Source organism: Rhinichthys klamathensis, unplaced genomic scaffold (assembly GCF_029890125.1).
Source record: "Rhinichthys klamathensis goyatoka isolate OS25496 unplaced genomic scaffold, OSU_Roscu_1.1 h1tg000060l_1, whole genome shotgun sequence".
Classification (NCBI taxonomy): domain Eukaryota; kingdom Metazoa; phylum Chordata; class Actinopteri; order Cypriniformes; family Leuciscidae; genus Rhinichthys; species Rhinichthys klamathensis.
This window is the reverse complement of record NW_026606605.1, coordinates 2,636,159-2,649,280: the sequence shown is the minus strand read 5'-3', so window position 1 is coordinate 2,649,280 and position 13,122 is coordinate 2,636,159. Positions and strand designations below refer to the sequence as shown.

Here is a 13,122-nt window from a genome sequence, read left to right as displayed (position 1 = left end):
AAATGCATTTTTTGTTTATGAAACCCTAATATTTAATGTACTAACCAGGCTAATTCAACATTAATGCAGGCTTTTATAAAGGGCATTTTAAGCCCTGCTTTGTTCATGAGGACAGTATCTTGGCAGTGTCTCGTACATGCAAGTAAATCCGTTCTGTGTCCAAAGCTTCGAGACCACTGGACAGTGGCTTTTTGCCTTGGAGCTTAATCTGCAAGTTCAGAAATGAATGATTGAGTCTCTTGATTGGTGTTCAAACCACATGGACCAAAAGAGATTGAGCAAGAGCGGGCTAGGGTGGGAGACGTATGGACATGGTTGTGCTCACAGATACTGCAATCTGTGTCTGGAGATACTGGCTCAGATCACATTAACCACAGAGTGAGGGAAGCATGGAGGCCAAGTATGAATAAAAGATGGACGTAGAAGGAATGTTGGGGGGGGGGGGGACACAAATAATAACAAGAAAAAAAAGCTATGGAAAAGTGGATTAGCTTGACGAAGAGATGTCAATGACACAACCCTGGTAGGAATTGAAAGTATAAGTAGTAGTTAAAGGAATAGTTTGTCCTTTCAGTTCTGTGTGGAACACAAATTGTGAAATGTAAAGAAATTTTCTGGTTGCTCTTTTCCAATGCAATTACAATAATAGGGACTGAAACTTTCGAGCTTTAAAAAGAGCTATAAAAGTGCTCTGAATGTCTTGTTTGTTATACACTCACCGGCCACTTTATTAGGTACCCCATGCTAGTAACGGGTTGGACCCCCTTTTGCCTTCAGAACTGCCTCAATTCTTCGTGGCATAGATTCAACAAGGTGCTGGAAGCATTCCTCAGGGAGTTTGGTCCATATTGACATGATGGCATCACACAGTTGCCGCAGATTTGTCGGCTGCACATCCATGATGCGAATCTCCCGTTCCACCACATCCCAAAGATGCTCTATTGGGTTGAGATCTGGTGACTGTGGAGGCCATTTTAGTACAGTGAACTCATTGTCATGTTCAAGAAACCAATTTGAAATGATTAGAGCTTTGTGACATGGTGGAAGTAGCCATCAGAGGATGGGTACATGGTGGCCATAAAGGGATGGACATGGTCAGAAACAATGCTCAGGTAGGCCGTGGCATTTAAACGATGCCCAATTGGCACTAAGGGGCCTAAAGTGTGCCAGGAAAACATCCCCCACACCATTACACCACCACCACCAGCCTGCACAGTGGTAACAAGGCATGATGGTTCCATGTTCTCATTCTGTTTACGCCAAATTCTGACTCTAACATCTGAATGTCTCAACAGAAATCGAGACTCATCAGACCAGGCAACATTTTTCCAGTCTTCAACTGTTCAATTTTGGTGAGCTCTTGCAAATTGTAGCCTCTTTTTCCTATTTGTAGTGGAGATGAGTGGTACCCGGTGGAGTCTTCTGCTGTTGTAGCCCATCCGCCTCAAGGTTGTGCGTGTTGTGGCTTCACAAATGCTTTGCTGCATACCTCGGTTGTAACGAGTGGTTATTTCAGTCACTGTTGCCCTTCTATCAGCTCGAACCAGTCTGGCCATTCTCCTCTGACCTCTGGCATCAACAAGGCATTTCCGCCCACAGAACTGCCGCTCACTGGATGTTTTTTCTTTTTCGGACCATTCTTTGTAAACCCTAGAGATGGTTGTGCGTGAAAATCCCAGTAGATTAGCAGTTTCTGAAATACTCAGACCAGCCCTTCTGGCACCAACAATCATGCCACGTTCAAAGTCACTTAAATCACCTTTCTTCCCCATACTGATGCTCGGTTTGAACTGCAGGAGATTGTCTTGACCATGTCTACATGCCTAAATGCACTGAGTTGCCGCCATGTGATTGGCTGCTTAGAAATTAAGTGTTAACGAGCAGTTGGACAGGTGTACCTAATAAAGTGGCCGGTGAGTGTATTTAAAGTATTTCAACATCATAATACAGATGTGTGTGAGAAACAGACCAAACATGAAATAATTTACAGGTTTAGGACAACAGTATGATGTGTAAATGATGACAGAATTTGCAGTAAAAGCATTTACAATGTTACAAAAGATTTCTCGTTCAAATAAACGCTGTTCTCTTGAACTTTGTTCATCAAAGAATCCTGAAAATACATCTTGGTTTCCACAAAAATATTAAACTGTTTTCAACATTGGGAATATTCAGAAATGTTTCTTAAGCAGCAAATCAGCATATTAGAATGATTTCTGATGGATCATGTGACACTGAAGACTGGAGTAATGATGCTGAAAATTCAGGAAAAAATTACATTTTAAAATATATTAAAATGGAAATTGTTTTACTGTATTTTCGATCAAATAAACACAAAAAAAACATTTAAAAACCTTACCGACCACGAACACAGTGTACATTTTGTGAGAACTGTCCCTTTAAAACGAGTTAACAAGGAGTTAAAAAGCAGAAAAGGCCAAATAAACTGAAGTAGATGGAGGACACGGGTCATTTAACAGGGAAAGTGGCACATCTACTGCCTCAGGCCCTGCGACGCTTAATACAGCTGAGCTTCATGAATGAGAGCTACAGTGTATGTATCATGTTCTCACACTCGTCGTCGCTATCTTTGTGCACAAGCGTACGTAAAGTGCTGAGCTTCCCCAAACCACAACATACCGTCCTGTCTCTTTTACTTGTGCTCCATGCATTTTCTCTACAAATCTCACACTTTGTGCATTCTGACAGATATTAAAACATTCCTGGGATGTTATGGATGTGCATGTGTTATTTTTTGGGGACGGGGGAATTCCATCCCCTTTGAGGAGAGCCGCAGGAATGCAGGCCTGTCTCTTTCTCCAGTGTGTGTGTGGTTGTGAGCACACCTTAGCTTGGATCCACACACACATCAGTCACATGCAATAATGCCAATTTCAAATGACACATGGCTTCCTATTTTTAGACATTGACGACTTAGTATTTGTCGTTATAAAAATGTAATATTTAATTTGTATTTATTAACGTTTTTTTTAAAGTTCCAAGACACGTAGCATTTTTGATAATTTTCACAAAATGTTCATGACCCCCAGAATATTTAGTTTTATGAATATCTGAGCATTCAATATACAGTATCAAAAGAAAGAACAGACTCTGCTTTTAAACTAAATCCATAAAATGATCTCATGATTGGAACCCTTAAAATGTTCTATTCACCAAAGCAACCTTTTAAGGTATAGAACCTTTTCTTCTAATAGTGTTTAAGGAAAAACCATTGGTATGGTTTCCCGCCAAAGACTGCTCGGAAAACCCTCCTTGTGCCCTAATGTGTCCTTAAGTGCCCGTGGCGAGTCCTTGATGACTTTTCGGTCTGCATGGCGGCCCTCATCCAGGTCTGTGATGGTGGTGACACGAATAAGTACCATTTACAGTGAGTACTGATACTAAATCCCATCACTAGATCTCTACAGAGGCATCAGAGAGGTTATCGAATGAATGAGAGGCTGAGGAGTGCGCACATCACGCTCTGTTAGAGGGAAAAGAATGCTCTGCAAACTGATCTGTGGTCCTCGGGGAGCGCAGAATCAGCACTGGCGCCTTCAGGATTTGGATTTGTGGCCGTGGATCCTGTGGATCAGATCGACTGTTGAGCGTAGTTTAAACTTCTAATTGGACCTCTACTGGTTTGATCATAACATAAGTAAATAACAAAATTACCATAGCGGCAAATGACATACTCAATGTGAAATTGAAACCACCATTAATTTCATACGGGATATTTCATGGGTTTCCTCACAGCATTAGTTTTATGTGCATCAAATGAAATATGCTATCTATGTTTTTGTCGGCATGCATTGCTAAAAGTTTTCTGCCTCGAGCTCTCAAATGCGATTAAATCAGCATTTTTCAGTTACCGTTTTGAAGAAGGGCTTGTTTTCACTCAAATTGTGTTCTGTCAATATTTAATAAAAATATATAGGCCTACTTCAGAAAAAGAACATTTAAGTGTCGTTTTACGGCTGCTGTACTCTTGGTGTTCATTTACACTAACGATCAAAAGTTTTTTTTTTTTTTAAGTCTTTTATGTTCACCAATGCTGCATTTATTTGATCAAAGTAAATCACATGATCCTTCAGAAATCATTCTAATATGCTGATTTGCAGCTCAAGAAACATCATAATCTTATCAATATCTTATCAAACAGCTTACTATTTCCAGGATTCTTTGATGAATGGAAAATAAACAGCGTTTATTTGAAAAAGAAAACTTTCGATTATAAATGTCTTAAAGGGATAGTTCACTTTGGAATTAATTTTTGGTATGTTTTAGCTTACCTCAAGGGCATCCAAGATGTAGGTGTCTTTGTGTCCGCAGTAGTTTCAATTTTGTTATTTTTAGGTCAAACCGTTCTTGTCTGTTAGTCATATAATGCAGGTCTATGGTCACTTCCTCAAAGAGACTCGTAAATGTAAGTACACATTGATGGCCTAAGACACGAAACGAGCGGTTTGTGTGAGAAAACGAACAGTATTTATATCGTTTTTACCTCGTGTAAACACAGCCACGTCCAAGTGATCTGAGGGCGCCGGCGCTTCGGTCTTTTCCGGCAAGCGCCGGAAGTGATCTCTTGCGCGTGTACATCACTCATACAATTGTTTTATTTTTTATTTTTTTAATTGTTTCTTTTACGACGGTTTTAACATCCCGGATAAGCGCAAATTAGTACCATTTTAATTAGCCGTCTTACCTACAATCTCTGTTCTGTGTAAACAATGAGTGACGTACACGCACGAGATATCACTTCCGGCGCTTTTCGGCGCTTCAAAAAAAAAAAAAACTACTGACCCCAAACTTTTGAATGCTAGTGCCTATAAAAAAAAGTTTTGTTTAGTCATTCATTCATATTGAATGTTTTGTGTATGTGTTTCATAATTTTCATCATTTCCCACACTTTTAATGGCTTTACCATGGCAGATTGTGTTTATTTTGAAAGATGAAGTGTGCACACTGCCTGGTGTGTTGGAATCAGGTCACATTCTTCAGCGTGTCTCTCTGAGGTTCATTATCGTGCTGTGGTCCGCCCAGCTGTCTCCCTCGTACCTGTTCGGAATGCACCTCTCTCTCTCTCTCTCTCTCCTTTATTCTCTTTTCTTCTATGCCACAGACAGCTGTTACACTTAGGTTACAGTACACCTTGGAGAGACTTTCATCTAGTGTTTTTTTATGACACTGCTTGAATGTGCAAAGGTTTTAATTAGCCCAATCCCAGACAGGCCCCAGGGCTGCAGCAGCGCCACTCTGTCTACTGCCTATGCCACTCTCTCATTCTCTCAATCTGCCTCTCTCTCGCCCTCTTCCTGTTCCCTTACAAGCCCACCACCTTCTTGCTTGTCCTGTTTGCCCTCTGTTTATTTCACCTCTTTTTTCTCATGTTGTTTTCCCCCTCAGCAAAACAAGCCGCTGTACTCGTTTGAGGATAATGCAGACTATGTCTACGATGTGATGTGGTCACCCGTGCACCCCTCGCTCTTCGCCGCCGTGGACGGCATGGGTCGTCTGGATCTGTGGAACTTGAACAACGACACTGAGGTGAGGTAACGCTCTCGGTCTGGTCCCCCAGATCACGCCAGGCCAAAAGATGCATCAAAACAACAACAAGTTCCTTTCTGTATGGGCGTCTCCCCACAGGCCGCCTTTAAATCAGCTTTCTGACAGCTCTTCACCGACAGCTCGCACAACAATCCAGCGACGTTCCTTTCCACACGCACACACACACACACACACAGTCTGCAAGCTGAAGGCTAATTACTCCGATGTGTGCGGATTCCTCTCTCTCCACCATTCCAGAGTCATTGAGTTCCCATGGGCAACGGCCCAGCCAAGCGGTTTAACCTGGTCCTCTAGGGCCACCGTCTCTCGAGACCTTCAGTGCCTGTGCCATGTCACAGACAAGCACTTATATTTTTCAATATTTTTCTAAATGTTCCTAAAACAAGACACATTTACTTGGGAAGAAAAATTGTGTTTTGGATTCTTTATAAAACTAGGGTTTTAAAGGACACTTTATGCCAAAAAGGCTCTAGATAAGGAGACATATCTTAAATAATTGCATAATACTTTCATGCTTAACAGGTTATTTCAATTCTTTGTAGTGATAAAGTATTTTTACAAACTGCTTAATTCATAACATGTAATTAAATTTTTTTAATTTAATTAAAGCAAAATGAATTAATTAAGACTAAATCCATAAAATGATCCCATGATGGGAATCCCTAAATATGATGTTCCTGGCAGAATATTTATATAATAATTATGAATTATAGAAATATATTAAAGACATAGTATATATGATATATATATATATATATATATATACCACATATGGTTCATTTTATTAATATTATATATATATATATATATAAATATTATATATATACAAATGTATTAATATTTTACTCCACTGGAATTTCTTTTAATCTTGTTCCAAATATAAGCTTAATTTTGTTAGCTTTATACTTTAATATGCAATTAATTTGATTATATGAAAATTAACTAATACAATATAAATATATGAAAAAAAAAATGTTTTATTACAAAATACATAAAAATAATTAAATATTCAAGATATATTCTCTGTAAACAAAAAATTGCCTTTGAATTAAAAAAATAAACATTATTTAAAAAATGAATAAAATGTTCAAAAAATAAGAATAATTCTACAAGTACAAAAAATGTTTATAAAACACAGAAAATGAGTCTTATTATCTTAAGTGGGTGTGATGTATATATCAGACGTTTTTCTGAAAACAAGGCAAAAACGATCCAGAAATGAAAGAATGCAGAATGATGAGGTCATATTAGCTGTCATATACTGGATCCAGCAGCGTTTATCACTGATAATGGAGTGTCATTGTACATCACATGTTATGATGTTGTTTTATGTGACAGTTGACTTACTGCTACAGTACATGGAGCGTTCACACAATACGTCAGTCCGTAATGTTGGACACGCCGGCCCCTGAGGCCACGGCTCAGAAGTGTTACATCTGTCCTGTGTCAAATGAGATCTGTTCTGACTGACACTGCCTGTCCACTGAGGAATACACACCTACTTTAATTACACACTGCTCTCAGATTCTCCACTCACCCATCTCTCTCTCTCTCTCTGCATGTGTGTTTGGTGGAAGGTAACCAACAACTAGCTCACTGATTGTAAATCATATATAGTAAAGTCAACTTGAAATCAGAACTGACCCTGAATGATGCTTGGAAAATAATGCTTGTCAATTATCTTTTATTTGACAAAATTGCCTTCTTTTTTAACCAAGGTCTCTTGTTTTTCTAACCAGCTGTCATATAGAAACCAACTTTTATGTTCCTGTCGCATCTTATCATATAAAATCAATCCCATCCTATATATTTTTATTTTCAATATCCTGTTTAACTCCAGTAAAATAGTCAAATACAAATGTAAAATGGGTTCCAAACACCATTTCATGTTGATTTTGAACGTTCTGGCCAATAACCAATATTAAAACCCTAAATTATAAAATTCACAATATTATAATGAATGTATTAAAAATATTTATTTTGCTAATGATTACGTTTGACAGTGTTAATAAATGAATAGTGTTTTTAAAGCTTAACTTTAGATGTCAGCAGGATTAGTGTAAATGCAATATCAAATATTGGTCAATATTATATATATATATATATCAGCCAATATTTGATATTTCCCCTGCTTTGCTGTAATGTTGGCTGATATTCGACATGCTAACAATATACACTCTTGGAAAAAAAGGTTCAATGGGATTCTACACAGAACTCGAGAGTTCGTGACTCAATTTTAAAGAGCCAAAAAGGTTATATGAAAGGAAAAATGACTGCATAATACCATCATGTTTAATCGGTTATTTAATTTTTTTCTAGTCATAAAGTATGTTTACAAGCTGTTTAATTAATAAAAGTTGATAAGAATTCAAATGAATAACAACAAAAGTAATTAAAACAAAATCAATAAAATGGAAAAGTTCTATAAAGCTTTAAGGTGAAACAATTATTTTCTTACTCATATGTTTGTCTTGATTTCCAGTACCAATATCTAAACATTCTTAAGTCAAGATACATTTACTTTAGAAAAAAAAATTGCATGCGATAAAATCTTGTTTTCTGAAGAAAAGAATAATAATTAAAGTGAGTTTGTGCATAAAACTTTTTTTTTTTTAAAGGTCAGTGGGGTCAGAAAAATTATCTAGTTTTCCCTTTGAATTAAGTATTTTTCTGACCCCACTAACATGCATTATTTCTTGTTTTAAACACAAACAAATTTAGATTTGTTTTCCCTCCAGTAAAACGATATAATAAGATATAAGTATTGGTACTGGAAATCAAGACAAAAATACTAAATTGTTTAGGGAAAGTTTCATTACCTTGAGACCACCAGATTGTAACTCGCACAAAAATCCAGTATTATATTTTAATGTATTTAACTTCTTGTAAGCTGTGGAGGTTTCAGGGGGCGTATATTGTCCATTCTTATTTATTTATGTAATGTGGTATTTACATGGTACTCTAAGGTATTTACAAAATAATTATGTCCACTGTGGTGCCATTTCTAAAAACAAAAAACAAAAAAAAACATGGTAATGGTTCTATTAGTTTTGAAAGTATGTCTTTCATGTATAGCAGTAAATTTGGCCTTTCGTGTCATATCAGTAACCTTTGACCCTGACCTATGTAACTTGTGCCCCTTCTCTGTCCTTTAGCATATTCCAGCATCAACAGCTTGTTTGGTCTGTTGAGAAGAGATAATGAAAGAGTGTGTGTTGCCTCAAGAACAATGCATGCTATCCAAAACACCAGGAGCCCCCAGTGCTGACGCACACACGACACATGCGTAAACAGCCAAAGATCTTGTGCCAGAAAGCAGCCAACAGTTCTCCATTGTCAACTTATAAAGAAATTCACCCATAACACCATTAACAGACTGCGGGCTCGCCTGGTTCCAATTTACGCGGAGAGAAGCTTGCAGCCAATTGAACCTTGCAGTTGACTCTTGGAGGAAGCTGCTCGCTAATAGCTCTCAGGCTGTGGTTAGCCTGTTCTGAAGCGAGGAAGCTTTTGTATTAGCCAGCGTACAGCTTCCATCTTTGCTGACAACATGTGTCAGGCCAGTCTTAACTGTCATAAGTAATAGGCAGAAATCAACCTCACACACGCGCACAAACAGAGCCTGTGTATCGCTTTAATGTGTGCAGCGCGACTATTCATGATGATTTATGAAATCATTAAAAGCGCTCATAGCTCTTTCCAGTGGAGCAGCGGATTCATCTCTTCTTCCTATTAGAGCTCAGCTTCGACTAGACATCCAAACAACATCATTTGATGTTTTATGAGTTATAATATCCAATAAGAGTTCATGCACAAACTGAAGGCACGTTTTCCGAAGGGAAATTCGACAATTTTATAATACTCAGATTCCTCTTGTTATAATTTATTGTATTTATCTATATTCTTCCTTGAATTTGAAAATTAGTGGATGTCAAATTTTTCTACAAGAATAACAGGTTGATATTTTTGGGTTTTTAAAGGCGAGCACATCAGGGGCTATACAATAAGTGTCATTTTTATTAATATTTTGGAGAAACATAGAGTTAGAATTTTGTAAATTAATTTTTTAGATATGTGATATTTTTAAAAAGATCATGTTATGTTTTGTTTTCCTGCATTTTTAGGCAGTTAGCTGTAAATATTTACATTATACAATTGCAAAATTACACCCGTCAAGTTTTCAGATCTCCAAATATGATTCAAAATTGATCAATTTGGCAATGAAACAAAATACCGTTTAAACGTTTGGGGTCCGTACGTTTTGTTTTTGTTTTGTTTTTTAAAGAAATTATTACTTTGATTCCGCAAGGAAGCATTAAATCGATCAAAAGTGACAGTGAGGGGATTTATAATAATGTAATAAAATATTTCACATAAATGCTGTTCTTTTTATAACTTTCTATTCTTTAAAGACTCTTGAAAAAAAACAAATGTCTCACAGTTTCCACAAAAATATTAATATAAGCAGCACAACTGTTTTCAACATTGATAATAGTCAGAAATGTTTCTTGAGCAGCGAATCATCATATTAGAATGATTTCTGAAAGGATCATGTGACACTGAAGAGACTGGAGTAATGATGCTGAAAATCCAGCTTTGATCACAGGAATAAATTACATTTCAAAATACATTAAAATTTAAATTGTAATAATATTTCACAATATTTTTATGTCAAATAAATAAGAGAGACTTTTAAAATCAAACTTTTGAGTGGTACGTTAAACCTAAGAGCTGTGAGAGAGCATCATTCACACACTGTGTGTTTGGTATTTGATTGGAGGTGTGTTTGGAGTGCAGGTTCCCAGTGCCAGCGTGACCATCGAGGGCTCCCCCGCTCTGAACCGCGTGCGCTGGGCCGCAGGGGGCAAAGAGGTCGCAGTGGGAGACTCCGAGGGCCGCGTGTGGATATACGACGTTGGAGAGGTATGAATCTTTTGTCAGTAATTAAGAAGCGTGATGTGTGAGATTACTGTTATTATTATTCTCTCAGGTTCTTTCCAAGCCTGAACAGGAGCTTCACGAACATGGATGCGGAATGAAAGTGAAGTTGAATCTCTCAGAGTTTGGTCTCGTTTTTGTTTGAATCTTTTATTTTAAGGCCGTCTCCACATGAATGAGTCTCTGCCACAGAGCAGCAAAACCACGAGGACTCCCATGTTCACCATGTTGTTTTCGGGCTCCGGGTTTCGCCTCTCTTCATGTGTGGGGCAGTGCTAATCTTAGCGCAGTGTATTGTGGTAATTGGAGAGTGCGTCGGTCGAGCATGTGGGCTCTTTGGGCTGATGATAATGGTGGGTCATCAATAAAATGAAGTGAAGGAAAGTTGAAGGGTTTCGGGGGAACGGGGGCTTATTTACCAAAAGCCCTCGACATGGGCTCCTTCAGCAGAGTGGAACTCCTTCGCACATTGCGTAAAGTTCAGATGTCATTTTAAAGTTAAAAAGGTTTTGTTCTTCAACCGCGGGTCGCCCCCTGTAACACAGGGGTTTTAAAGCAAGAAATATCTCGCTTTGCTGTAGTTCTAGCAGACCATAGAAGAAGACAGTTCATCTGACTATCTGTTATAGTGCCTCTTGTGGCAAAGCAAAGAGAGTCGCGTTATGAATTCTGTTCAGTGTTTCAGGGTGTTACTTTGCATTCATATTTTTTTGCGTAGGTTATGTTTCAGACCTGACCCTGTTACTGCAGTTCATAGATACAGTGATTTACTCTTTTCCAACCAGAATGAATTAGTTTTAGGATTTAAAATTCGTTTTTTTTTTTTTAAGAAACAAGCCCAATTTGACATCTCTTTAAAGTTGTTTAACATAATTTATTATTATAACATTAGTTAATGCATTGACTAACTAACAATGCACAATATATTTTATGTGTTACAGCATTTATTAACCTGTGTTAATGTTAGTTCATACAAATTTTGATTTTCATGTTGGTTCACAACTAATAACAATTTATTAGTAAATGTTGAGATTAACATTAACTAATATTAATAAATCCTGTAGAAGTATTGTTTAGTGTTCGTTCATGTTAACTACTACAGTTAACTAATGTTGTTACCAAATGAAACCTTAGTGTAAAGTGTTACCGAAAAAAAATATTTTAAAATAACTGCTTCACTTATTAATATTCGAATAACTTTTGTCTGCAAAATCAAAATCATGTGCTCCAACCAACCTGCAGATTTCTATTTTTTGTATATTAGATTTTTTTTAAATTTGACTTTTAATAGAAAGATTATAATGATCTCATAGAAAGGGACCCATCAGGCCATAATGGTGTCAAGTGTTAACCTCAGTAAAATATTAGATTTTTTTTGACAAGTCAAGGTTATTTCAGTTCGCAAAATGTCCATGAAAACATATATATTTATATTATGTATGTACCGGTATGTATACTGTATGTATATATACAGTGATGAAATCCCAGTGCTATAAGGTCATTTATTGATGAAGGCTTCTTAAGACCACCTGCTGTACTATAAAAGAGCTTGATTTGGCCTTTGGTTTGGAAGTGGCTGTCATCTCCTCCCACCTCTCTATTCCTGTTTAATTAAACCCTGTAGATCTCTCTCTCTCTCTCTCTCTCTGTCTAAGCATGGGCGGCAGGCAGCCTTCCTTTCTCGTCTAAATCTGACTCTGACAGCAGAAAGCGATCCCACATCGTCACCCAGCCGGCCCAAAGTCCCCATCTTCCCCTTCCTGAGAACTGACACGATAAATATTCAGCACTCAAAGGCCAAACAAGCAGCTTTATTGTTCTGTCTCTGAATCACAATGTGTGGTGATCTCTTTCCTCTCCCACACTGTGACAGCACATGTAATGCGTAGCTTTGCTCTTGATGTGGCGTTTTGGAGATGTGGGGGGTGTTTTTGGCACTGGATTTCTCAAACGCTCATCTGTTGCAGCTGGCCGTGCCCCACAGTGAGGACTGGACCCACTTCGGACACACACTGATGGAGATCCGTGCCAACCGTGGGGATGGTGAGGAGGAGGGGCCTGGGGAACTGACCACGTAAACACGGGATCAGCGCCATCACAAACCCAGACTGAGCCTGATGTAACACACAATTAGCATGTCCACTAGTACTGTGCTGTTTACTGTTTCTCCGAAGGGACCGTTTACCCAAATAATGAAAAATGTTGCATTGTTTACTAGGGTTGGGTAACAATACTGCATACCCTACCTCGCAGCTCATTGCTCAAGAAAAAGATCAAACTTCAATCATTCAGTAGTTAAAAAAATATAATCGGTGGATCTGATCGCAACTGTAAAAAAGCTGAACGGTAATGCTATCTATCAGGATGCTACCAATGCTAGAGTGAGGTTAGGGTTAAAGTCAGCATGAAACAGGAGTTGTGATAGTCTTCTTCTGAAATGGCTTCTCAAACAAGAAATGATGTAGGGCGGGACCTGTTTTTGTCCTTGATTGGATGGTTTGCTATTGCTGTGATCTCACGCGAGTGACATGTTCTCCCCCCCTCGTGCCAGAAAACGTCTTCAGAGAAGAAAGAAAATGTGGCTTATTAAAGGTATTTCAATTAAAGATTACGAGG

At 38.0% G+C, this 13,122-nt stretch overlaps 1 protein-coding gene across 2 annotated transcripts in view; it reads left to right on the top strand.

The window, feature by feature from the left end:
* The window catches only part of LOC130084317 (cytoplasmic dynein 1 intermediate chain 1), a 70,502-nt gene extending 57,732 nt beyond the window's left edge, over positions 1–12,770 (top strand). For both annotated transcript variants that reach the window (XM_056249668.1, XM_056249667.1), the window contains 3 exons: positions 5,407–5,547; positions 10,366–10,491; positions 12,474–12,770. In XM_056249668.1, the coding sequence (XP_056105643.1) occupies positions 5,407–5,547; positions 10,366–10,491; positions 12,474–12,584 (378 nt within the window). In that variant the 3' untranslated portion in view covers positions 12,585–12,770. The remainder of the gene's footprint in view (positions 1–5,406; positions 5,548–10,365; positions 10,492–12,473) is intronic.
* The last annotated feature ends 352 nt before the right edge of the window (positions 12,771–13,122 follow it).